The 26,525-nt window shown below is 42.7% G+C and overlaps 1 protein-coding gene across 1 annotated transcript in view; it reads right to left on the bottom strand.

The window, feature by feature from the left end:
• myo1d (myosin 1D) overlaps nucleotides 1–26,525 on the bottom strand; it is a gene marked incomplete at both ends in the record, with an annotated part of 79,733 nt that overhangs the window by 38,623 nt on the left and 14,585 nt on the right. The window contains 15 exons of the mRNA XM_079214093.1: nucleotides 44–251; nucleotides 2,971–3,137; nucleotides 3,236–3,368; nucleotides 4,425–4,499; nucleotides 5,594–5,664; nucleotides 14,655–14,825; nucleotides 15,431–15,545; nucleotides 15,993–16,138; nucleotides 16,910–17,113; nucleotides 17,674–17,790; nucleotides 18,422–18,517; nucleotides 18,868–18,921; nucleotides 19,963–20,128; nucleotides 21,415–21,508; nucleotides 22,649–22,857. Of these exons, the coding sequence (XP_079070219.1) occupies nucleotides 44–251; nucleotides 2,971–3,137; nucleotides 3,236–3,368; nucleotides 4,425–4,499; nucleotides 5,594–5,664; nucleotides 14,655–14,825; nucleotides 15,431–15,545; nucleotides 15,993–16,138; nucleotides 16,910–17,113; nucleotides 17,674–17,790; nucleotides 18,422–18,517; nucleotides 18,868–18,921; nucleotides 19,963–20,128; nucleotides 21,415–21,508; nucleotides 22,649–22,857 (2,026 nt within the window). The remainder of the gene's footprint in view (nucleotides 1–43; nucleotides 252–2,970; nucleotides 3,138–3,235; nucleotides 3,369–4,424; nucleotides 4,500–5,593; nucleotides 5,665–14,654; nucleotides 14,826–15,430; nucleotides 15,546–15,992; nucleotides 16,139–16,909; nucleotides 17,114–17,673; nucleotides 17,791–18,421; nucleotides 18,518–18,867; nucleotides 18,922–19,962; nucleotides 20,129–21,414; nucleotides 21,509–22,648; nucleotides 22,858–26,525) is intronic.

Below are 26,525 nucleotides of genomic sequence, written 5' to 3'. Positions count from 1 at the left end.
TTCTACAAATTCAGGATTTCCCACGGAGGGGTCAGAGTCTCACCTTCTGGAGGAAGAGGACGATCCTCTGGACCATGTCCACCCGCTGCTCCTCCAGGCTGAAGAGCGTGCGCGGCGTGCGGATGAAGACCTTGGTGTTGCCGTAGGCGACGTCGTGGTCAAACCCGGAGCCCTGCAGCAGCCGCTTCACCGCTTCCTTGTCCGACGGCAAGTCGTGGTTCGGCCACGTGAACTCGGATATCATCTTGTATCTGGAGGCGGGACAAAAGTGGTCGAATCAGGAAAATTAAGCAGTGGAGCGAGAAACAAAAGGATTTGGATTACTGAACATAAAGACCATGGATGTGTCTTAAGAAGTGGATACGCCATCCAAAAATATATCTTCTTATCATGCGACCATGATAAAGACACAGCAAAATTCTGCATACTAATAACTCGTGACCGCTCTGCGAATCGGCCCCAAAAAGATAAGTGAAGTGCCATGAAATGTTCTGCAGACACTCTTGGTCCCCAGAGGATGAGGTCCCATCCATCCAACAACCGTTGGATGGATGGGGACAGATGGATGGCCATGACATTTGGTGAAGACGTTCATGGTCCCCTCAGGATGAACCGTCACAACTCTGGTGATCCTGTAACTTTTTTAAAACCCTGGCTTTAGAAAACTAGTGACGTGCTGGAATTGCCTCAGAAAGTCTGTGTGAAAAACTTGAAATAATCAAGATTAAGAGGAAACTGTTGCACGGCATTAATCAGTGACACACACACCACACACACACACACACCACACACACACACACACACACACACACACACACACACACACACACACACACACACACACACACACACACACACACCCTAATCCTCCGTCCACTGCGGAGCTTTCTACGACGGCAGCGTGCAACTGTGACAGATGGGGAATAAGGGCAAGGCTACAACAAGTGTGTGTGTGTGTGTGTGTGTGTGTGTGTGTGTGTGTGTGTGTGTGTGTGTGTGTGTGTGTGTTTAATATTGGATGCAAGTTGTGGAACATTACGAAAGGATCTTAAGGTTATTAATATGCTATTTGGATCAAAACCTGGAGAGACGTGTTGTGATTTAAGGAGCTTATGATGTCGTCTGCTACACAATGTGTGTATCGCATGTGTGTGAATTAACTGAAAGTAACTAGTATCAGTACTTCAAACGTACCTCAAATGTCATGCTGATGTACATACAGAGGTCAAATTGAATTTAAGGAATTCCTCTCAAAAGCATGAGTTTAATAAAACAGTTTATGAATGATTCATATTGGTCCGCCATATCAGACCTTTGTAACTCTTAAATTCAGATGTTGGCCATTAATGGAACGCTTTCCTGCTAATTAGCGCTGATTGATATGTAAAAAGACTTAATATCAGGCACTTGAGCTCTTCTATGAATAAAACATGAGATATTAATGCAGGTCGTCGACTCGCAGTCGTTTTCTTCTTCGCCACATAGAAAAGAAAAAGAAAGGGGTCACATCTGCAGCAGATTCAGATGTTTTACAACAACGCCTCTTTCCAGTAATTAGCATCCAGCCGGCTTTTAACGGAGGTCAGAGGACACAGAGATGAGATGTGAGCTCATTGGGGTTATGCAACTCATATTCACACCCAACAGTTATGGGTTAGTGGTGTGAAATCCTTCAGTGAGCTTCAGAGGTTCAGCATGTTGGATTTTAAAGCTAAATATTTTAAACGTCCACTCATAACTCACGAGGATGGGATACATCTAAATTATGAAATATGTCGTAAGCCTGACTTAATCCACCAATCAACTGATCAGTATCAATAACCATCTTTAACCACCAATGGTCTGCTGGACAGACATCCAGTCTGTCCATCATTTGATCTGATTGACATTTGTGTGAATTTGTCATAATTAGGATTTACATTCTTGAGTTATATACGTATAGATACTGCTTATCGGTTTGGTTCCTTATCAACACTCTTATCGTGTGTTTTTTATTATAATGGGAGAAGAAAAACATTAACAAAAGAATACAAAAAGTTTTTAAATCTTTACAATTCAATTTGCAGCAAAACAGTGATGACTAGCTTTCATTGATTAGCCTGTGTGTGTGTGTGTGTGTGTGTGTGTGTGTGTGTGTGTGTGTGTGTGTGACAGTAAAGCACGACTAAGCCCTTATTTTAAAGCACAGAGACAAAGAGAGACGAGGAGATCTCCCTCCGTGACTAACAGAAGTACCGATAGCAGAACCCTCAACTTATTGATACTCTGGTATTTTACTTATTTTAAGACGGTTTGGGGGGGCGAGGCTACCTATGACTAGAGGGGGCGAGGCTTCCCTTCCTTTGACTAGAGGGGGCGAGGCTTCCCTACCTTTGACTAGAGGGGGCGAGGCTTCCCTACCTTTGACTAGAGGGGGCGAGGCTTCCCTACCTTTGACTAGAGGGGGCGAGGCTACCTATGACTAGATGGGGCGTGGCTTCCCTACCTTTGACTAGAGGGGGCGAGGCTTCCCTACCTTTGACTAGAGGGGGCGTGGCTTCCCTACCTTTGACTAGAGGGGGCGAGGCTTCCCTACCTTTGACTAGAGGGGGCGTGGCTTCCCTACCTTTGACTAGAGGGGGCGAGGCTTCCCTTCCTTTGACTAGAGGGGGCGTGGCTTCCCTACCTTTGACTAGAGGGGGCGAGGCTTCCCTACCTTTGACTAGAGGGGGCGTGGCTTCCCTTCCTTTGACTAGAGGGGGCGAGGCTTCCCTACCTATGACTAGAGGGGGCGTGGCTTCCCTACCTTTGACTAGAGGGGGCGAGGCTTCCCTACCTTTGACTAGAGGGGGCGAGGCTTCCCTACCTTTGACAACCAAAGATCTGATCATTTCCACTTTCCTCCGACATGAAATAACTAAAATAATTTGAAGGGAGCGAGATAAAAACATGTTAATCACAAACAACGTGTAGAGTGATTACTGTTTGTACCTCTGCAGGAAGCGGGGGTAGGTCTGCCTGTAGGCGAAGCCCGCACGCCGCACCCTGACGTTCTCCAGCAGCCCCAGGTACTCCACCTGGTGGCGGCAGCGCTCCTGCTCGAACAGCAGAGGGGACTTGACCTCGTTGGGCTTGATGCAGCGGACGTAGTAGGGTTCCTGCAGAGAGAGAGAAGGTTAAAGAACAGCGTTAAGGAACCGCGTTGATTTGGAGTCGACGCGCGGGACGAGCCGGTTCCTCCGCCCTGACCGCTCACCTTGCAGGCCAGGTTCTCCACCAACGAGATCATGGAGTTCTTGAAGAGCGTCGCGGCCGTCAGCGGCCGCTTGGTGACCTCTGTGATGCTCAGCTTGCCCTCGGGCCACATGCCCTTCAGGACCGGGTTAGAGCTGCAACCACGGGACAGGTAGAGGTTACAACCCTTAGATGAACAGAATACTTCTGTGTTTTTGGATCATCAATAACCTTCAGGGATCCAAAAGGAGGTCAGATCATATATTTTGTTCTTAGGGCTGAAAGATATTTAAATAATATCTACAATTATTGACATTTGCAATATTAGAGGGAATTATCATCTTGTTGCATGATAATATTATTTTAAATATGATTGTTATCGTATTTATTTAAACTGTTTGTATTGTTAAATGTATTACTACAATTTTATTCACTTTTTTTTTAAATGTATTCACAAGAAATAAGACGATATATATATATATATATATATATATATATATATAAAAAGTGAATACATATTTTGTTATATATATATATATTTTTTTTTATCATGCAGATATTTATAATAGTTTGAAGTTCCTCCGGTGTCTTTTGACATTATGTGTGTTTGTTAAAATCGCCAGAAATAATAAAGTGACGCTTCACAATTAAAAACATTTGAAACTATAATTTGTTGTCATTTGTCTCATTGTCATTGAAAAACAATAAAATGATTATGGTGTGATTTCTATGGGGATCTATACCAAACTAAATTATGCAGCACGAATATTCAACCTAAAATAGTATTTTGACAATATTTCTCCTATTGTGTTTCCTGCAATTTGAAAACTGCCCCTCTTATTTGATTTTAAACGTCCTCGACAATTTGTATTTTAATGTGGACTTTAAATATGAATATATATTTTTTAAAGTGTTTCCATTAGACCCTTAAAAACCACGGTGAAACATTTTTGGAGCATTAGACGGGTCAGGAAGTAGCAGAGTTTATATTCAGAGGAGGAAACACAGAGGAAGAGAGGAGGAGGAAAGCCAGCGGGGAGGAGATTAGTTGTACTAGTTCTTTCTGGAGGGGTGTCATGTAAAGGGCTGCAAGGAACACAGTGTGTGGAGGGGACGGAAGCGGTGTGTATTACCCTGTGTGTGTGTGTGTGTGTGTGTGTGTGTGTGTGTGTGTGTGTGTGTGTGTGTGTGTGTGTGTGTGTGTGTGAGACCTGTTGTACAGCAGCCTCTTGAAATCCTGGAACAGAGTGTCTTTGTTCTTATCAATGAAACCCACCACTGAGTACCTGAGGAGGAAAGACAAGGAGACAAGGTAAACGTACGTATTGGCACAGTTAATGGTCCTAAACCAGAAAATAAAAATAAAACTACGTCATAACCACTTGATCCCTTTGACCTCCTTTCCTATCGCTGACCCCAGAACAGCCGGAAGCGGCCAGGGCATCGATCCAACGAGGTTCTGGAAACATTCACTGATAGGTCCTTGACACTTGACAGCGTTGCACCACATACGAAAAGTGCTTCGTCACCGTCATGTTGCTGCAACTTCTTGACCAACATTGCACGCATTGAGTTGCTCCCACATGATTGGCTGGTTAGATATAAGCAGCGGCCACCGGGTGTGTAAATTGTAGTTTAATGCAAATGTGAGCTCATCCGTGTGTTGACACACACTTTAATGTGTTAATGTGTGCTGTTAAGTGATGAGCTGCTATAAATAGCGGTGAGGTGGGAGGTGCTGCTGGGTCTAAGTGGTCCAGGGATCAATCACGCCCGAGTCGCCCCTGGGTGCCAGACACTTAGCCCTCAACACGTTTCCCTAAGAGTACTTTTTGGGGGCTTAGCATGTGCGATTTATCCGTTTGAATGGCGCCCGAGTACTTTAGGGGATCGGGAAGTGGCGCTGTCCGTTATGTCGTTCTGAATGTTCGAGTGTGTGCTGAAACTGCGTAGTGAAACGAAGGATGTTTTGACACTCTCTCGCCACACGTCCATGCACACGGAGAAAATTAGCAGTTACATTCTTGCCGTGTGGGAAATTGATTAATTCACATTCATTTGGGGTTATTTTATGTTTGTTTTTTTAGACAAAAATGGAGCCATTTAGGGCCGTGAGACGACGTGTGTTCAGGCGATTTCAACCAATTATAACGTTAAAATGTTTTCACGTTATTGTTTTAAAAGCTGCACAGAAACGGAAATTCCCCAAACTTGTTTGTTCTATTTTGACATCAACTGATCCAATGCATGTTCTAAAGTGATGCAATTATGCAATATATTCAAATTGCAGAGGGTTAAATTCAAAATTCCACTTCTCCAAACAACCGTCAAGCTAAATTTAGGAAACCTAAACTTCTAGAATAGAAGCTGGAACACTCACAGCACGTCTCCCGCGTAGTGCCGGATGCGAAAGTCTCTGTCGAACTCCAACGTCTTGTCCGTCGGCGAGAGCTGCAGGAGACCGACGAGAACAACGGATTAAAAAGAGCAAAGGAGGATAATTCTGAGTTCTTAAAAAAAGAATACTTTGACCAGAAAGAGGATTATTAATGTGTTCTAATCTAGACATTAACGCCTCTCGTCTCAAGAGGGTTGGACTTTGAGCTTCGGTGCTTTTGGGAAACGAAGCCCAGGTCGAGTCTGAAGTTGAAGTTTGATTGATTCGAGTCAAAGTCTGAAGTTCTGCTCAGCACTTAAACAAAATTTCAGAGGAATTAAAACGTAAGTGGTGGATTCTAAACTAATCAGACAACCCAGGAGACGCCCCAAATAAATGATGGATATAATATAATTATATTATAAGAATAATAGAATAAAAATAACAGAATAGAATATTATTATATTATAATATAAGAATAATACAATACAAATAATATTATAGTATATTAATAATAAGAATAATAGAATACAAATAACAGAATATTATTGTATAAGATAAGAATAATGCAATACAAATAATATAATGTTATATCATAATATAAAAGTATAATACAATCAAAATAATAGAATATAATAGTATGATATAATAACAAAGCTATAATAATATAATACAATAACATGATATATTATAATAATACAAATACTATTTGAAAGTAAGTGTCACATGTGTAGCTTTTCCACATTTGGGTAAATTGTCCATCTCAGAAATGAATGCTCAAAAATGAATTATTACTCTACAGACGTTAAACCTAAAACGCTAAAGAATGATTTGCAACACTGCAGAAGCAGATGCAGCGATGCGGGAAAACACTCAACGCTGTCGGGATGGATAAAGTCTCGCTGAGAAGAGGAAGAGGAAGAGGAAGAGGGAGGAAGACAGGAAGAGAAGTGGTGAGCAAAAATTCAAGAATGGGAGCAGAGACGGTGAGACAAGAACTGAGGAAGAGGAAGAGGGACGAATGTGGCGTGATGGGAAGAGACAGCAAGCAAAAGAAGAAAAGAGCGTAAAAGTGTGACACTGATGGCTGTATGTAGGCCAGAGAGCAGGAATGGAAATGCAGGGAAGGTCCGTCACGACCTGGCAACCGCTTCTGATGAGCGCAATAAGGCTTCCACATCTGCAAAGCTGCAGTTTATGACGCGCGTGTGTGAGTGTGTGTGTGTGTGTATCCCACGCTTTCATCATCAACAATCCCCCAAAAAGAAAGAGAGTGAGAGAGAGAGAGACAGAGAGACATGATTAGCATACGAGCGCAGAGGGCCAAGAGGAGAGGAAGCAGCGAGATTAAAGCAAACGATAACGAGAAAAAGCGTTAATGTTAAAACAGATAAAGCTTTGTGGCTGCACACAGCAAACCCCTCCACGTCTCTCACATTTATTATTATTGTTTTGGATGGACAGAAGTTGCTCTGTCCGACCGGTGACTCCCAAACAAACAGCTTCTCCGGCTACAGCGGAGGTTGCCAGATTTAGTCAGTGGGCTAAATGTTTATTCTCTGTGGTGATATCAAACCTGGCAACCTCACAGCACAGACTCAAGCCAGCAGTCCCTACCCTACACCCATTTTCAGGCTTCATGCTAAGCTAAGCTAGCCCGACTGACTCGGACACCTCCATCCTCAAACTTAGCTACACACCTTTAAACAACTCTACTCTGTAAATACACAAGTGTCACTTTAATAGCATCTTTATTTGACGGTCTGTTTGTTTATCATATTTTATTATTACTTTAAATGTGTTTTACGATTGCACTATTGTTTATTGTAACGCACCAATCATCAAGCCAAATGCTTTGTATGTGTAACACACCATTTAAACCATTTCTGATTGTTAAACTATGACTAGTTCTGTAATATGACAATACTGAAGAATACACGTAGATGTTACACATTAGTGAAGCTCCAACGTTTTAAATGTCTTCCCTTTAAGAGCGTAGGCGCTTATAGCATCGTAATAATGCCTCTTCAGGGTGAGACGTTCACCACAATATATGGGTATGAACGCTCATTTTGTACGTTCTTTGTACGTTCTTTTGTGACGGCCGTGCGGCCCGGTTTGTGACAACAGCGAGCGAGCGAGCAGAGAGAGAGAACACAAATCCAACTTTTACAGTCACATTGTCGGCCGAGCAGAGACGGTACGTTCCACTACTTTCGGTCTTTGTGGAAATATTGACTCATCGGAGTGCGCGCACACACACACACACACACACACACACACACACACACACACACACACACACACACACACACACACACACACACACACACACACACACACACACACACACACACACACACACCTATTTACCTCCCTGCCACTTCAGAAATCTACCGACGCATATAAGTGCTTCCAGTAATAGTCTCTCTTTTTATTTTTTTATTGCCAACAGTAAAGTGCTCGGCACACGAAGGAACACAACATGTTATTTAAAAGAAAAGATGAATTATTGGACCCAGTGAGCTTTCATGAGGCCTCGAGGTCTTGATTTCAAGCCTGTGCGGAGTTTTAACCGTCTCAAGATTAGGAGACAATCATTTTTCAGGAGATAAATGCCACGAAACAGAGGACACAAAGAACCGAATGCACACAAACAAACACACAGACACACACACAAACAAACACACAGACACACACACAAACACACAAACAAACACACAGACACACACACAAACAAACACACAGACACACACACAAACAAACAAACAAACAAACAAACAGAGAACTGGGAGAGAAACAGATGCACTCTCAGACCGACAGCCTGCATCTGCTGGAAGCCACACGGCCCCTCATCCATCTCAATCAGTTACACTCCAACACACAAACAGACGCGCACATACACACACACACACACACACACACACACACACACACTTCTTGGCAGCTTTATTATTAGCACCTCTTCTGTGCTTGGAACTCAGCCTAGCGTTAAGACCGAGGGTGTGATGGAGAAGGCTGTGTGTGTGTGTGTTTGTGTGTGTGTGTGAGAGAGAGAAGGCCACACATAAAAACAGAACAAGGTCAGAGTGGATGAGGAAAGGAGGAATATAAGGATGTGCCAAAGAGTGTAAGAGACACATTTACTATTTAGAGGAAGTATAACCGGCGGTGGGAATAAACGTGATATTTATGAAGCATTGATTTCTTCCTGAGAGATATTACATCCTGCAGCTCGGACACAATTATTCCGGGACACACTGGGAGAAGTCATTTTTAAACAATTAGTCGATTAATCTCCGGTAATTTAGCAGAATTGAAGTAATCATGAACTGTTTCACAAGCAGAACTTTGACACATACAGTTTCTTAAATGGGAGTTCTTGCTGATTTGTTCTGTTTTCAATAATTGTATATAATAAAAAAAACCACCCACCCCCAACTGACCCTCCCAAACGATCCACTTCTCTCTTAAGAACCCGTTAACAACCTGTGTCCCTCCTGCTCTCTAACCCCCACGGCCCAAGCAGCCATACAGTCGGGGGCCAGACCCCCCGATGGGCGGCGGCTGACGCGTCTCCGGACCCGTCGGGGTCTCAGCGGGTCACTGGAGCCGGTCCAGGCCGCACAGGAGGAGACGGGTCGTGCCCAAAGCACAGAGTGCCAGCTGTCAGGGTATTAAGCCTCCGTACTCGCCGCCGACCATAGACATCGTGATGTCACGGTTTGGTTTGTCGACGCCATTTTCAAACCTTTGAGACGCCGTATACGGCTCTGGTAGTAGCAGAGACCTGTCAATCACATTAAGCCCCGCCCTAAAGAAGACTTGAAACTAGAGATTGAGACGTAAACTCATGTTTACAATGTTTACTGAGGGAATAAATCAAGAGAGAAGTAGAGTCATTTATATAGACTTCTATACAACCAGAGGAGTCGGGAGAAGAGAGAGAATGCAGCTTTAACAGATGAAGCATAGACTTTTATACTCTCTTCGTCCTTGCTGCTGCTGACCTTGTGCACTCCCTGCAGCTAATGAACGCTTTACCACTTAGTTCAGACCCCTTACATGCAATAAATACATGCAGCAGCAGGCCGAGGACACACACACACACACACACACGCGCACACACACACACACACACACACACACACACACACACACACACACACACACACACACACACACACACACACACACACACACACACACACAGAGTGCTGTGAGACGCTCGAGAGAAGTAAATCTAAAAAAAGGTGATAAAGGAAGTGTGAGGGCGGGGCTTGTGAAGGATAAATAACCGAGGAGAGAGGAAGCAGAGGCAGGAAATGAAGCTTCCAGGCTGGCTGCTCCAAAAATAAAAACTACCGTGTCAGCATATGATTATGAAATAAAAATAAAAGAATAAGCACATCCGAGAGGATCAAAGCAGCGTACAGTGATAAATAAATAAATAAATAACACGAGCAAAGAGGAGACTGACACCATCCACTGGTGGAAATGAAAGATTTTACAGCGAGTGCACATGTTGATGGCTCAGCTACGTTTTGAGGAAAGGAAAAAGGCTGACGTTGTACTTTATAATATACAAAGCCCATAAATGTAGTTATTCCTTCTCTCAAAACGTTCCGACTTCCCAATCCGGTCTCGCCCACTTTATCGTTTGGCCACTAGAGGGCAGCAGGAACGAGACTGGAAACTGTCGAAACTTGCCGGTCCTGAAACAACAAAATAAAACCTGCTAAAAGTTACTTTTGCAGACTCTAAATAACTATACGTTAATTAAATGAATCATGTTTTGTTTTCCTAATTAATTCAACACCTTTGATAAAACTCTTGTTTATAGAACTTGTTTTTTCCCCCCCCCCCTGGTTTTAAATCAATATAATTCTTTTGTTCAGTTTTATCCAACAGTGCGAGTAAAAATCTGCAAAAGGCTGCTGTCTTCAAACCACCTACACGCACTGTGTGTGCGTTTCATCATTTTTGGACAACAACGGAGCTCAATGGAGCCGAGGAAGATGGAAAACAAGTCAATAAGAAAAATAACCAGCAAAATTTTGTTTTGGTGCAATGACCTAACAGAAGAATAAAACACTGTATGACTCAAGTAAACAAGGACTCACTGTTTTTTTGGGGGGCAGTAAACAAAAGTAAAAGGTTTTTTAAATTTCAGTGTGATGAAAGTGAAGAGACACACAAACACAACCTGATGGAAAACAACTGGAGAGAAAACTAAAATACCAACAAGCCCGTGGCTCCCGTGCATGAAGAGCGTCTCATTAATACACAACAAGGCTGAGAAGCCTGGAGGCCAGTAAAAAAAAAAAAAATGTCATTGCCAGACTGCAAAGCAACATGCAGCCACAACAGAGAGCATCTGTTAGCAACCTGAACGCACCTCCTCTCCTGCTTCTAGTCTGTTAGCTGCTCCTTTACTGTGTCATTAACCCCCGAACCCCAACACAAAATATACATATTATCTTAAAACTCCCAGAAGCTGTAAAAACATGTATTATCGTCAAATGTTCTTCTTTCCGACCTTTAACTCAAAAAGCAGCCAAAACGAAGCTTACAATTCTGATATTGCGTCAAAAACAGTCTCCTTTAAAATCTCGCCACAAAACCTTTTGCTGAAACCAGATCCTGTAAAAAACATTAAATTCTGCGCTCCTCAACGCAACTAGGAAGCCATGATGGACTCAGCTGAGACAGACAGTCACGTGACAACAATTCCTTGAAACTCGGACTGAACTGCAGGAGAGGAGAGGAGAGGCTGCAAGTAGAGGCTGCACAAATGTAAATGTTACATTTTTGTAAACATTTTTTGTATAACTGGTGTTATACCTCGAAAAATACATTTAGAGGCCCCACAGAGCGACATGTGACATGCAACAGGAGCTCGAGGCTCAGACGAGTAGTGATGAAGGAACGAGGAGCGCTAACAGCCGGGACCAGGGGAGCCGAGTGAAGACGAGGAGTCTGAACCGCGGCACGGATAGTGTTACAGGAACATCTCCGAGAATAGATCTCTGACTCGGTCTCTTCCGAAGCGTCGTCCTTCAACGCTCTCGTCGGGTTTCTGCATGAAATTCAAGACGTGCTCCGTGTTTGTTTCTGTGCCGAGAGACTCAGAGATTCATTCTGTGACCACGGAGAACAGCTACTTGACACAAAATAAATGAAATCTCAACTCCAGGTCCAATTTATAGGACTTGTTTTTGAAGCTTCCACCTCTGTGAACCTCATGTCCTTCCATCCACGGCCAAGTATTCTTGCACATAGAAGGAATATGACTCATACACAGAAATACCAATAACAGCAAGGACAACAAAGCGGGACAAATAAAAGTGAAAGAATAAAAAAGGACTGTACACAAGTAGGTGTGTGTATGTATATATATATATATATATATATATATATATATATATATATATAAATATAAGCTCCAATGACCAACAATAAAATAAAATGCCAGGTCCAGTGTTCTGTCAGTTATAAATATGGATGTCCAAGGACTGGATAGTTATTAACAATATGTAAAGATGTCTCTATGCTGTAAAGGCAGCGTGTAGGATTTATATTGACATTGCAGATGATATGCATGTAAAAAAAGGTGCATTAAAAACGGTCAAATTATAATCTATTGGCTAATATGGAGCAGTTATTGATCAAACAACTGCAGGAGTTTCATGCAGGAGACCAGGGTTCACGTCCCGTTCAAAACTAAAAACTACACGTTGACATTTTGTCACGTCAAGTTAACGTCGACCTGATCTTCTCCTAAACCTCAGCTGGGCTTGAGAACTGACAAAGTCCTGCACTGAAAGGACTCGAGTCATCTGATATTTTAACATATTAGTACAATGTGCTTTTTCGCACATCCAGCAGACACGGAGCGACATTAGCTTTCATCTGAAGTCGTGTTTCTGGCTCCCTGATGAACAGAACTCTCCTTTAAGCTGTTTTTTGTTTTGTTTTTGTCTCCACCAACTTAAGCCGTTTGGTGCTGGGCGGGTTGTGCACACTGGGTTTTTATTGGAGCTTTTTTTTTTTGCTTGCTTCTGCTGGTAATGAGACTGATGAGGGGAAAATAAAAAGTTTGCAGACCAGAAAAAAAAAAAAAAAAGTGAGGCTAAAACAAACCGACCCATTTCACCTGAGACGTGTTCATTTGATTTATTTTTGGTATAAAACTAAATATTGATGAGTGGAGCCTTAAAATAAATGCAGGAATCTGCGGCCTCTCCATCCGTCCTCGCCTCAGCCCTGTCCTCTCCCTTGATGTGCATCTCACTTCCTCTCACATTGAATTCCCAGTCTCTCCCTGTGCACCTCCCTCCCTCCTTTCTCTCCCTCTTGCACTTCACACTTTTTATTTTTTTTATCCCGGCACAGACTTGAAAGAAGCGAGGTTGAGCTGCGAGGCTGGAGAGCCACGGTGGATGTTTCAAGTCTGCTCTTTGAGATCTTCACAACCTTTTCCCCGTGAGCCAATTTGCATGACGGAGGTTGGTTAGGACGTCCATTTTGGGGTCGCGCTAACATAGAGGGAGAGTATTTTCTCGTTCTGTTTTTTGTTATTTGTGTAAAAGTAATTCACACGTCTCAAAAATAATAAAAAATTCAAATACAATTATGGCCAGATCATACTCAAAACTAATCACTCCGATATCGAAAAGTCCAAACATGACCTCCTAACGTCTACTCCTAACCACCAGTTTGTGTGTTACAACCTCACATGTTTTGGCCCTCACCAACCAGTAAGGTTGCAGTTTACATCCATGTCGATCCAGAATGTCATCATGTTGAGCATAATGACCAACAATGTGTTTTGTGAGGTTTTGTGACCTTTGACCCCCAACTCTAACCAGTTTCCTTTTGAGTGCAAGGGGACGTTTGTTGCCTCAAAGATAGCTTTTTAGCAGAAGTATAAACTAGGCATTAGCCTCACTTTGTAGCTTTGAGTGTTCAGATCTACAGTCCGGTCATCTCTCTCTCTCTTCTCTCCCACCCTCCTTCCTTCTCTCCTCCCCTCCTATATAAACACAGCAGAGCACCAGCTCCGTACACTCTCATTGGCTGGCAGTGACATCACTTGTGCACATAGTGTCGAGTCAGTCTCTCCCTCTCTCTCTTTCTCTCCCTCTCTCTCCTGCTGACAGCTGATGCCCCCTTGTGTCCTAGCAGAGACTTGCAGTCATTTAAAAACAACAAAAACACAGCTGTTCCAAACACATTTTTTTACATGTTTAACATCTGCAGAGGAGCTGAAACACATATCCAAGTCATGTGACCCCAAACAGGACATGTTAGTGGGACCGTGAGAGGGAATTAGACAGCAAGCCTTCCTGAATATGAAAGGCAACAGGATCATGTTCGGCACTAATGGTTACTTACAGCTCGGCCTCGTCGGCTCTCTGCTGCTCTCGGGTTACCACGGCGCCGCCGGCACAATCTCAGATAAAGCTTTGCCGTTTACATGAAGGTTTATTGCTCATTTTATTGTGTCGCATTACTTCGTTTGCATTTGTAAATCACGGCCAGGAATGTTGTGATAAAATCAGCCGTAAAAAAAAAATCCACACCTCAGCTGTGAAAGAGAGAACCATATATTTTATGATCTGTTCAGCAGACAAAGCTGCAACACATTATTATTATTTTATTATATATAGATTACTAGACCGGTCTATAAAACGCACGAAAATAGACGATAACTTTCCTGAACGCTTATCATCAGATGAAACTTATTCACTTTATTGTTCACTTCACTTTTACTTATTCACTTCCCTTTTGTAATTTGTGGTTTTGGGCTATACTAAATCAATTGAATTAAATGTATTGTTTAGAAGATTTGAGACGCAAGTTTTTTTGCTTCATTGATTATCAAAATAGATTTGTTTTATATCAAAGGAAAGATTAAAAAACATTACTGCACCTCTAGTTGAGACATCTATATTTGGTCTTAAAGTAGGATAACAATATTGTAGATATATTTATGTACTCAGTGAATGACAGATCCCAGGCCAGCTTGAAAGCGAGCAGCAGTCAGACCGGCGCCCCCTACCTTGCGGCTGGAGTAGTGCGCGTGTTTGGCCAGCTTCACGTTGAGTCCTTGGAGGAAAACCTCGTCAGTGACTTTTCCCACATTCATGCAGGCCTCGTCGAGCACGGAGAAGATGCCTTTGTGCTGCTGCTCCACCAGGTCCACGATGATCTGGTTGTTGAAGTAATCGATCTGACGACGGGGGAGAGGCACACAAGATGGGGTAGAAACTTTAGGAATCTGAAGGAAATTCTTCATTAAAATGTTTTATTAAAAAGATATACACATATATAAACAATAATGTAATATAAATAAATAATAAATATTACATTTATCAGAAGAAACACTGGCACCAGAGTAAAATAGAACAACACTAAAAAACATACAAATAACTTAGTAAAGTAAAATAAAATAGGAAAATAGGGAAGATAATGAAAAATAAAGGAAAAAGTAATAATATTGCACATGATATTAATTAATATACATACTAGGCAAGTGAATAAAAGTAAACATTATTTATTTTTATCTTTCTGAATCTAGGAAGTCAAAGCTTATTTTAAACGACCTTCCTCAAAGGACGCCCTGAAACACAGAGCAGACGCCCTGAAACACATAGCAGACGCCCTGAAACAGAGAGCAGACGCCCTGAAACACAGAGCAGACGCCCTGAAACACAGAGCAGACGCCCTGAAACACAGAGCAGACGCCCTGAAACACAGAGCAGACGCCCTGAAACACAGAGCAGACGCCCTGAAACACAGAGCAGACGCCCTGAAACATGAACCCGTCCTCCTTACATGCTTCCAGGGGATTCCCTCTCGCTGGTACTCCTCCTGCTCCTGCTTCAGCACCAGCTGGATGAAGAGCTGCTGCAGCTTCTCGTTGCAGTAGTTGATGCAGAACTGTTCAAAGCTGCGGAAACAGGATGGGAATAAATGTTATGAATGCAGCTGCATGTTTTACTCGTTCTATACAGGGAGATGGCCACAACCATTTTTATAACGTGAACTTGTTATTCTTTAAAGTCACTGAGGAATAATAAAAACCTTTCAATAAAAAGTTTTGCATATATTATTGTAACTTTGTGTATTTGTTTTGTTTGAAGCGAGAAACATTTAGGCGCCAGGAATTGAACCACCGGCCTTGTGTTTAATGGACGACCCGCTCTTCCCCCTGAGACGCAGCCGCCCCGTTCTTACTGCATAACGGAGATCACAAGATACCGAAAGATTTACACCACAAAAGCAAAATGTTTTCTATAAAGTTTTGACTTTTTTTAATATTGGAAGAATATTCTGTCTCTACTTTCTCCAGGTCGCCCTTAAAAGGCTCTTAAATAAAAAACATGTAAATCCTAACCTGTTGTTCTGGAAAATCTCAAAGCCATAGATGTCCAGCACGCCGATGACGGTGTTCTTCCCGTGGACTCTGGCGTCGTAGTTTTTCACCTCGATGATGTCATTGATCCGTCCCACGATCCAGCAGAACAGCCGCTCGTACATGGCCTGCAGACGACAGCGGCGGGTCAGTGTGCGGCTAGTGTGCGGCTAGTGTGCGGCTAGTGTGCGGCTAGTGTGCGGTGCGGCTAGGGTGCGGCCAGTGTGCGGCGGCCAGTGTGCGGCGGCCAGTGTGCGGTGGCTCGTGTGCGGCGGCTCGTGTGCGGCGGCTAATGTGCGGTCAGTGTGCGGTCAGTGTGCGGTCAGTGTGCGGCTAGAGTGCGGCGGCTAGTGTCCGGCGGCTAGTGTGCGGCGGCTAGTGTGCGGCGGCTAGTGTGCGGCTCGTGTGAGGCTCGTGTGAGGCTCGTGTGCGGCGGCTAGTGTGCGGCTCGTGTGAGGCTCGTGTGAGGCTCGTGTGCGGCTAGTGTGCGGCTAGTGTGCGGCTAGTGTGCGGCTAGTGTGCGGCTAGGATGTGGCAGACGGATCAGTGGCCGTGCTCGAGGGCCCAGAGTAGTCTAGCAGACTTGAGGCCTCTGAGACCAAAAAGAAAGTCACAGCATCAGTGAGTCAGTTTAGCTCCCGGCCCACAGTGCAGCTTCAGAGCGCTGCCTCCTCCACAGTCTCTTCTGTCTGGAGTCACAACATTGTGACTCATGCTCGTGTGAATCAGTGTGAATCGCAAGAAGAAAAAACAACATGACCAAGCACTAAGTGAAATGTCACAACCCTCCGGGCAACAGCTGGCCAATGTTTGGATTTCTTTGTGTGTGCCGCCCACTACAAAGACAGAGGACCAGCAACATGTAATTGTACCCTCCCAACAACAACAACCACCACCACCTTGGCGAGCGCGTCCCGCCCGTAGCCGGCCTCCTGCGCCGTGTGCTCCTTCTCGATGACGTCGCGGCCCGTGGACACGGTGCGGTAGAGCAGCGCCTTCTCCACGGTCTCCTCTTTGGCCGACAGCAGCTCCCGGATCACCGACACCAGCTTTAGGTTCTCGATCAAGGTCACGTCGCCGTCCACGGCGAACGTCAGGTTGCCCTGGAAACGAAGCCGGAGAGGAGAGAGGATAAAGATGGAGTGAGATGAGATGGTACTTTATGGATCACGGTGAGAAAAAAATATTTCAAGATTACAACAGAAGCAAAAATAGCAAAAAAACAATAGAATAAAAATGGAAAAACTATTATTAAGTGTAAAATAAATAATACTGACACTATAGCAAAATGGAACACAATAATAATAATAATAATAATAATAATAATAATAATAATAATAATAAGAGTAAGGTCAATAAATAATGTAAAAAATTGAAAAGTTAAATGCAACCAGTGCTTCATGAAAACTAACATAGAAGCGTGATATTGAGAGATATTGTCAATGATATAGAAACTTAAATTGCACATAAATTAAAAAGGTAGTTTTATATTGAGTTAGCGAGACAATCTTCCCGTCCCTATGCTAAGCTAAGCTAAGCTAAGAGCCTGCTAGTTGTATCGATCTTTCAAGACGGCGCTCATTTTTCTAGAACCTCCAAACAGGAGCTCCCACACTGGGACAGCTGGTGTGAGGAGGGATTCTAGTGTTTGATCAGGGATTACCAGATGCAGGATGGTGGCCAGGATCTTGTAAACGGTCTGAATCTCGTCCCCGGTGAAGCCGATCACTTTCATGGCGTCGGCCACGGCTTTGAAATCGGCGCCGTCGTTGATGGAAGACTGGAGGGAGGGAGGGGGAGAGAGAGAGAAGAGGGTGAGAGAGAAGAGAGGGAGAGAGAGAGAGAGAGAGAGAGAGAGGAGAGAGAGGAAACTCTGTTATTGTTCGCTTTCAAACTGTTTGCCTTGAAAATATTTTTTTTTTTTTTCTTTTTGCAGCTGAGGCGTATTTAAATGTAGAAGAAAACACATTTTGTACCGGGGTCACGGTATTTTCTCTTCTCATCCAGTTAATCTAGTTAACCGGTTAATTAAACTACAAACCGGTGCTGAACTGTGATGTTTCCCCCAGCGTACAAACCCGCCGCCTCAGCTATTTGGTGGCTTCGTGTTCCACGACATCAGGCCGTTTGTTGCTGTCAAGCGGGGTTTATTTTTAGAGCTCCAGCTCATTAGGTTCATGCAAAGACGGCGGAAAACACTTTCTCTCCATGAGACCCTTTGCCCTCGTGATTTGTTCGGTTGGTTTCAGAGACGTGTAAACCGGCGGCGGCAAGGAGACATCTGTAAGTCGTGTAATTTAACGTGTTCCTCCCTCTGCAGACACGCTGGAGAGCCGCTCTCTTTTTGAGGGGTTTCCTGTCCTTGGGCTCCTCCCGTTTGTTTGCTCTGTGAGTCGAATAGGAAGACGCACCTTGATTTGACCTCCGACCTTGATGTAGTTGTACGCAGTCGGATCCTTCTGGATGTGAAGAGAGCGTAACAGGGAGTCTGGAGCTCCTCTGAGCAGCTGGGGACCAATCAAAAGACAGACACACTTTTACTGACAACACCGGTTGTTTTTTTGCAGAATGACACAGTGAAATGACGTGATTACGCTCACATAATGTGACGGCATTGTTCACCGTGTTTGAACTCATTGCATCAATTTCTTCCAATAAAAACGGAGGCCTCGCTTCCAGCTCCCTGAACTTCCTCGTGGAGGAACAAAAGGCCCCTTGATGACTCAGACATTCTGCACAGATTCGTATTTCCTGCTGCCGAGTTTAGTCTTTCACATGCTCAAACTAAAATAAATGACTGCAAGCGCCACTCACACACACACACACTCTATTCACATGCAAACACACACACACTTACCTGGTAGAATGAATGAAAGCTCCGCTCTCCTTCCTGCTGGAAAATAACTCTGGACTGTTGGAGGAAAAGAAATAATTTTAAAAAAAACGACAGTGTAACATGAGAAACTTCTAAGAGCAACAGATGCTAAACTCTTTACTGTCAATGAACCTCCAGTAAAAAGTGCTTGTTTTTGCCACCGACCGGCTCAGATTCTTGTCATAAGTGTCCGACAGCATTATGGAAAGAACCCTAAAGAGAAATAAAAATAGTTTTCTTTAAACGTGAGTGAGAGTTTGAGAGAAGGAGGGTCGGTTGTCAGAATCTGTTGTGATCTAAAAACGATTTTCAATGTGGACGCGACGAGATATTTCAGAACGAGATTCTCCAAGTGATAAAAACAGACGAGATCAAGCTGAAGGAAAAGGAAATGTATTTATATGTCTCTTTAGGGCTCTTTTCATGGCGTTTGTCTCAATCTGTCAGTGGTAAAAAAAATACTTTTAAGTGGCCGTACATGGACGGTGAGGAGAATCAGCCGTCTGCAGCTCTCTCCTTCAAAATTTGACGAATTTTACAAAAGAATGTCGCCATTCGTCACAAAAACATTTAAGAAAAAGAGTCCAGGTTGCACAGTGTAGAAGTTACCACAAAGCCAGCCACAGCACATCATCCCCACCATATAATAATACATTTGGTTTTAGACATTTATTTACATGTTTCTACCATTTTATTCATATATTTCACTGCTTTTGTGAACCAAAGACCTTTGGTAAAACAATTTCTAGCACCAAAATAGTTCGACCACATGAGTAAAGTTATGTTTTCACAATATCTTCAATATGAAGAATTTCCAAAATCGAGATTCAAATTTTCAGCTTTTTAAGCTGAAAATTTGAATCTCGATTTTGGAAATTCTGCCTAAGGACAATGGTGCCTCATTATATAGAGAGCTGAGATTGTTCTGCAATGTTAGATGTAAAACACATGAGTATCTAAAATATGCAAGTGCCTTTAAAAGGTGAATTTAAGAAATTATGTAAAATCAAGAAAATGACCCCCGGTAAAAATAGTATCTGTACTAAATCCCCACCAGGTGCGACCGCCCGCGTGTACCTTCTCCAGCAGGTAGTTGCTGATGTGGCCTCCGATGGGGTCTCCCTTGAAGTCGAAGTTGATGTCCATGTACTTGCCGAAGCGGCTGGAGTTGTCGTTGCGGCTGGTCTTGGCGTTCCCGAAGGCCTCCAGCACACAGTTGGATTTGAGCAGCGTGTTCTTCACCCTGAGGGGAGGCGGGGACGACGTTACAGGAGAAGAGGTTAATCGGGTGAAAAAGAGGTGCGGCAAAGACACCGAATCGACTTTATAACACGAGGATATGCCAACATTGTGTTTATAGCTGGTTGTGCTGCCCCCAAGTGGCCATTAGGAAGAAATAATGCAGGTTTAATATGAAGTAACATGTAGAGAGATAGAAGGACTGACTCATCACACACACACTGTGACCTCCTGCTGCATCCTCAGCATTATAAACTTTAATCAACAGTCTTACTTTGCAAATAAACTTTGTGCAACAAGGCGTCGTTTTGCATGAAAGTGCGTTGCCTGTAAAACACCAGGTATCAAGTATCAATCAGAACAAACTGGTAAAAGAGAGAAAAGTTAATTAAACGGATGTTAAAAAAATGCCGTAACATTGAAAAAATTAATTAGTTTCCACTTTTACTGAGATTAACCACCAAATATTCATACATTTTCAGGATTTAATTCAGGTTAACTCTTTAAATGCCAGTTTGGTTATGTAATGCCTGTTATCTTTTTTTTCATGATTAATTTTTTTCTGCATATGAAATAAGGGGATTTTTTTCCCCACAATCTTGGATATTGAAATAATTAGAAACATCATTGATTTGGATGCATTGCATCAAACACTGTCGTGCTGCATAATACAGTAGCAACGCCCCTGATATTAGCACGTTATTAACCCCATAATCCAGTGTCAAATAGTCTTTCAAAATTATTTATCGAGTGCTGCAGATATATTTAAGCGTTTAGAATCTGCCGCGTACAAAATGTACTGTTTTGTATTTAAAGTCGACCCAAAAACATTTTCCCTGCAGGACTCTTATCTTCACCTCTGACCTACATTTAGTTTACTTTACTTCACTCTTAACATCCAACGATTTCAACACATCGATGTCCCAGTCCCCTCCCACTCAGTTATCTGTGATATGCTCTAAAGTTGAGCTGGAACAATAACTCACAAAGAGACTTTGACTATCGGAAATATTAATCCCTGAAATATAACAATGAGTTACTTCTCACAACAACATCTAAGATAAGATAAGATAATAACGCTGACCTAGAAAATAATCATGAATGAGTCTGTGGAAACTCAAATTTGAGGAAGAGGAGTTTTTCCACTCACATCTACTTATCACATGTATGTGGGCACATCTGGATAAACAAAAAAACACATCTCTATTTAAAAGGTATGACTTGTTTTTTTGTGAGAACATTTCTAGTTTGAAACTCCCTGATAATATTTTAGATCATTTTCAGGCTCACCTTTCGACCTCGGCCCTCTGATTGGGGTTGGTGATAGCAGCGATGTATTGCATGATGTACTTGCTGGCTTCGGTCTTTCCTGCTCCACTTTCCCCTGCAAACAAAACAAAATAAATACAGTGTAAAGAGTAAAAAAATAAAAATCAATTCATGCATTTTGTGTCGATAATTTTGAGGCAGTTTGCTTTGCGTTCAAATTAAACTGCCAAACATCAAGTGATTTATTTAAATAATTAAACATTCACATGTAGCGAAAAGAAAACAAGTTAATTAAGTTAATTACGTTTAATTAAGTTAATTCCCATCTGAGGAATTGACGGCCTTGTTTTATTTATCATAGACAAAAGAAATCATGGGATTTAAAATTTTCGACAGGCCCCGAACGTAGCACGTGTGACGACCGCTTCTTTTAATCTTAAAACAATGACCGTTATTCTACAAGTCTCATTTAAAATGTCGCCACAAATAAACCGTATGCAGGAACCAGATCCTGTAAAATAATACTGATCTCAACACAAAAGGGACGCGACCAAGAGTCACGTCATAAAAACTTCTGTTAAACTTTGAATGAACTGAACTGCTGAACACGGAGCAAAGGAGGAAAGTAGAGAAAAATATAAATAGTTCAACATGAATTTAATTTGGAGCCCTCATTTAAAAAAATATATTAGGGAAAAAAGTCAGACGGAAAGATTCCCTTTTTTTGTCCAATTTTATTTTAAATAAATAAACATTTCAAATTCCTCTTTTTGAACAGGAGGTGACAGGAGGTGCAGGATTTACATCGTGACACTGACACTGCTCGGGCTTCAGAGGGTTAAGACCCCATAACCAGAGACTCATTTGGGGTCTTTTAAAGGGGATCAGTTCTTTCTCTGACCACTAGGTGGTGCTTCGTCCTCTGCCTGGTTTCTCCACGCTGCCACACAGCTTGTGACCACATAGATTATTAAGTTTTATGAAAAAAACAAGGTGGATTGCTTTTCAACTTGGGAAAAGTTAAATCAATATCTGTTAAGAAGTCTCTCCTTTCAAGACCGGAACCACCCGAGTTCAACAGGAAATAAAGCAGCATGACAGCAGGACTTTATATTTATATTATAAGGAAATAGGAGAACAAGTGGTCAGAAAAAAGAAGGCTCCCAAGCTGTTGTTCTTTTGAATAGTCCGAGGGACTATTAAGACGTCCCTGTGCTCTTTGTGCGGCCCGTGCAGGGGGGCTCCCCCGCGTTACCTGAGATGACGATGCAGGTGTCTTTGTTCCTCCTCTTCATGGCTTTGTAGGCGGCGTCGGCGATGGCGAACAGGTGCGGCGGCCTCTCGTACAGCTCGCGGCCCTTGTACTGCTCCACCACGTCACGGCCGTAGATGTTCATGGCGCGGTACGGGTTGACGGACACGACCACCTCTCCGATGTACGAGTAGATCCGGCCCTTCTCGAACCTGAGCACATTTAGGGATACGATCAAATATCAGAGGTACTTTTATTTACATATATTTAGTCATACTTATACAATCAGACACATACCCGGGGACGGTTCTTTATGTAAAAATTGACTAATTTCTAACAAACTAGTGAGAATAAATAGTAGTTTCAGCATGCATTTTGTATTTAGTCATTAAATAATGTATTATTATTATTAACTTACAAAATTGCAATTCATGTAAAAAGCCACGCAAATCAATATTATAATATATTGGGAGGCTCATGCTTCAGTGTACGGATTCTCAGCGTCATTCAATATTAGAGTCATATCTTGTTTATATGTATATATGTTCTCTATAATATTGTGACATTTCTATATGTTATATTTGGAGGCTTCAAATAAGCCCAGTGGGTTTTCTGCCTCTTCCTGCATTGTGATATTATGTATTTCTATGTTCTATTTTTGTAATTGTGCAAAAGAAACTAAACTAAATTACTGTATACATTTGTTTCATTTGTGATCTTGTTGTTGCCTTTGTGATCCCAACACAAAACATCGGCCATCATAAGAGTTTATGAGATATTCACATTGCTGAAATGTAAACAAGCCAGTACACTAAACTCATCTTTATATGGGCGTCATGTCACAGCCATCAGTGGATTAAGGAAGTCACCATGTTGGACACCAATAAGGACCCTCTCCCCGTCCACAAGCCTTTGTGTTATTGCTCCATTAAAGAAATGGTTCTCCAGGCCGGCGTGGAAGAACTCACCCTCTACTTTTATTATCATTTGTATTTCTTCTCATTTTTTACTTTAGTTTTTGTTTGTTTGCTTTACTTTCCTGTTATTTTCTTCCTTACTATTCTAAACTGATTAACACATATACATAAACAATGCAAATACTTGTTCTCTGATCCTTGTATGTCATATTGTGCATATTCATCAATAAAGTATATATATATAAAAAGAAACTCTGAGTGAGGAAACGTCTGCTAGCCGCTACAGGCTAATAATCGCAGCATGCAATTTTCTAAACAAGCAGCTGTTCCATCATCTGCAGTTACCCACTCAGTCATTACATCCACATCACTGATGATGGTTTATCAAATCTCTCTCTCCCTCTCTCCCTCTCCTTCTCTCCCCCTCTCTCCCCCTTCCTCTCCAAAGAGGACCAGGACTTCGGCGTCTCCCCACAGAAGAATGGCCTCTTTCTTCACAGCTGCCAAACCCTCGGCCGCTGCCTTCGCAAACAACGCCAAAAGCGTATTATTCCAAAGCGTCCTGATGAGCCCACGTGAAGCATTTGTGGGTTTGAAGCATCTGCTGTTTTACTCAAAGACTTGCCACCTATTGAGAGGCCATTTTGTTTAAATTAAAACGCTGACCCGCTGGTAGGACCACATATAAAAGCACTGTCGACCGTGACACTCTTCTTGTTTATCCGTTTACTCAACCTGACTTTTTACTCCATCTTATCTTCTCTGAACCTTTGAAACGCATCTTGTTAAAACACATTCATACCGTCACAGAGAGATAAGGATTTTATTGAAATTGAACACATTCACAAGTGAAATAAGGAGAGCAGGCTTCAGCACCTTTAGTTTGTCACTACTTCAAAAAGCAAGACAATAAAACAGAAAGTTCAACATTGAGGCCAAAGAGACAAACTAAGGAAGAGTTAAACCCTGATAAAACAACACAATAGATGAAACAATACAACTAATCGATACGATAAAAACTAATATTACCGTAAAAGTCGGGTTACAAGCCGCTACTAACTTTGGTCAGTGTCCCCGTTAGCTCCCCGCTGTAGCCAGCTAGCGCTCCGGCTAGCTCCCGACAACCACCGAAGGTAGCGGGACCAGCCCCGGCTCGACACCCGACTCGGGCAGAGGGGACGCGGCCAGTAGCAGCAGCAGCGGGGAGCTAGCAGCAGCGCTAACTAGCAGCAGGGCTAGCTACAGCGGGGACAGCCATCGGAAGTAGAAGCGGCTTGTAACCCGACTTTTACGGTATATTAATTTTATGTGTATTTCCTTTGAGAACCGTCAAAAATAAAGCAAACTACCAGGTGGTGATTACATGCACGACCGTGTACATAACATCACATTACATGTCGTTGTGCTCATAGAAACAACGATGCTTTACACTCTCTTTACACAGCGGCTCCGATGAGCTCATCATGTGTGCCGGTCGGTATTGACACTGAACACAAACTGGCACGATCGGCTGACAACACATGAGACGTTCATGCGTCCAGAGCACGAAGATGGAGCACAAGAGGCGTCAGTGTACAATGATGTCATCGTAATCGGTGGACGCCGTTACACAAACCCAGTGCACTTTGCAATGTGTTAATCATTCCACAAACTAGACGTCTGTGTTTTAGAAATAGGAACTTTTTCAGACTATTTCAGGCCGTTAGTTTCTATGTTTGTCTGAAAGTCAAGAGGACTCTTCAACCATTAAGTCTGCATTCATTGTTGACAGCGTTGCATTGTGGGGGACTTCAGTCCGTCTCCACTTAAAGGAGAAGTTCAGTCCACTTGATTTGACTGACTCACCCTGTTGAGCCCTTATCTTAACTTTTGAATACCGAAGTACAGAAGATTTTGTCTCCGACCACTTGCATTGGACGTGCATCAGGAAGTGATGCGTTATTATATATATATGAACAGGAGGAATGATAACAGCAAGCAAACCCGTTTCAGTGTTCATACAAGCACCTGACTGTTGTTTTAAGAGAGAAATCGGATGTTCACTGAGTGATTTCACAACTCAAGTAAGTCGCAAGTTAAAGAAATGCTGTACATGGAAACCAATGCAAAAATATATATAATAATCTCTGCAGCATGCATCCACAAATTCTCAAGAAAAATGTAAAGTCTACATCATTTGAGAGCTAAAACGTGCAAACTGTTACAGGTGCAAACACTGTTCAAGAATGTACTGCAAAAAGTGTATGAATTTTATATATATATACACACACACACACACACACATATATATAAAAAAGCAAAGCCACATTGAACAACAGCAATAAAAAACAGTGTACATACTTCAAATGCAAATACAAGCTGCATGGAATGAGCAGGGCCACTTAAACTCAGCAGCTAAGCTAACATGCTAGCTCTTCCTCCCCTGGCGCGACAGAAAAAGACCCATTGTGCCCCATCCATCAGTCAGGAGGCTGCTGTGTGCCCGCTCCATTGTTCTGATGTCAATCGGAGGTCTTTGTCTGAGACACACAGACACACACGCACACACAATGAGCTGCCCACTTGTAGACACACATGTGGAGAAGCTTCTATGGTATGGGGAACAATGGTTTACATGATGGGAGGAGCTTATCTGAAGACAGGGTCTGCTGTCCATGCAGGTATTTTACATAAATACAAAAGAGGCACCAACATGAACAAAACATGAGACATAAACTCCTGATAATATTTTAATTTAAATATTCCACAAACACTGACTGATATGAGATGACATTTTGCCGTCCAGGTGATATTGAGTACCTGCTTGTATTATTATATAATTGTGGGCCGTGATATGAAGCTGTGAGCGGTGATTTAACGATAAACTGACAGAACGCTTCACTAAAACCAGCATGAAGAGGAAGAAGATCTGAAATCGTTCCACCAGTCAGATAGCTCGACGACGCTACGCCACGATTGGCCCG

Source organism: Taurulus bubalis, assembly GCF_910589615.1.
Source record: "Taurulus bubalis genome assembly, chromosome: 2".
Taxonomy (NCBI): Eukaryota; Metazoa; Chordata; class Actinopteri; order Perciformes; family Cottidae; genus Taurulus; species Taurulus bubalis.
This window is presented reverse-complemented; position numbering and strand designations above follow the sequence as displayed.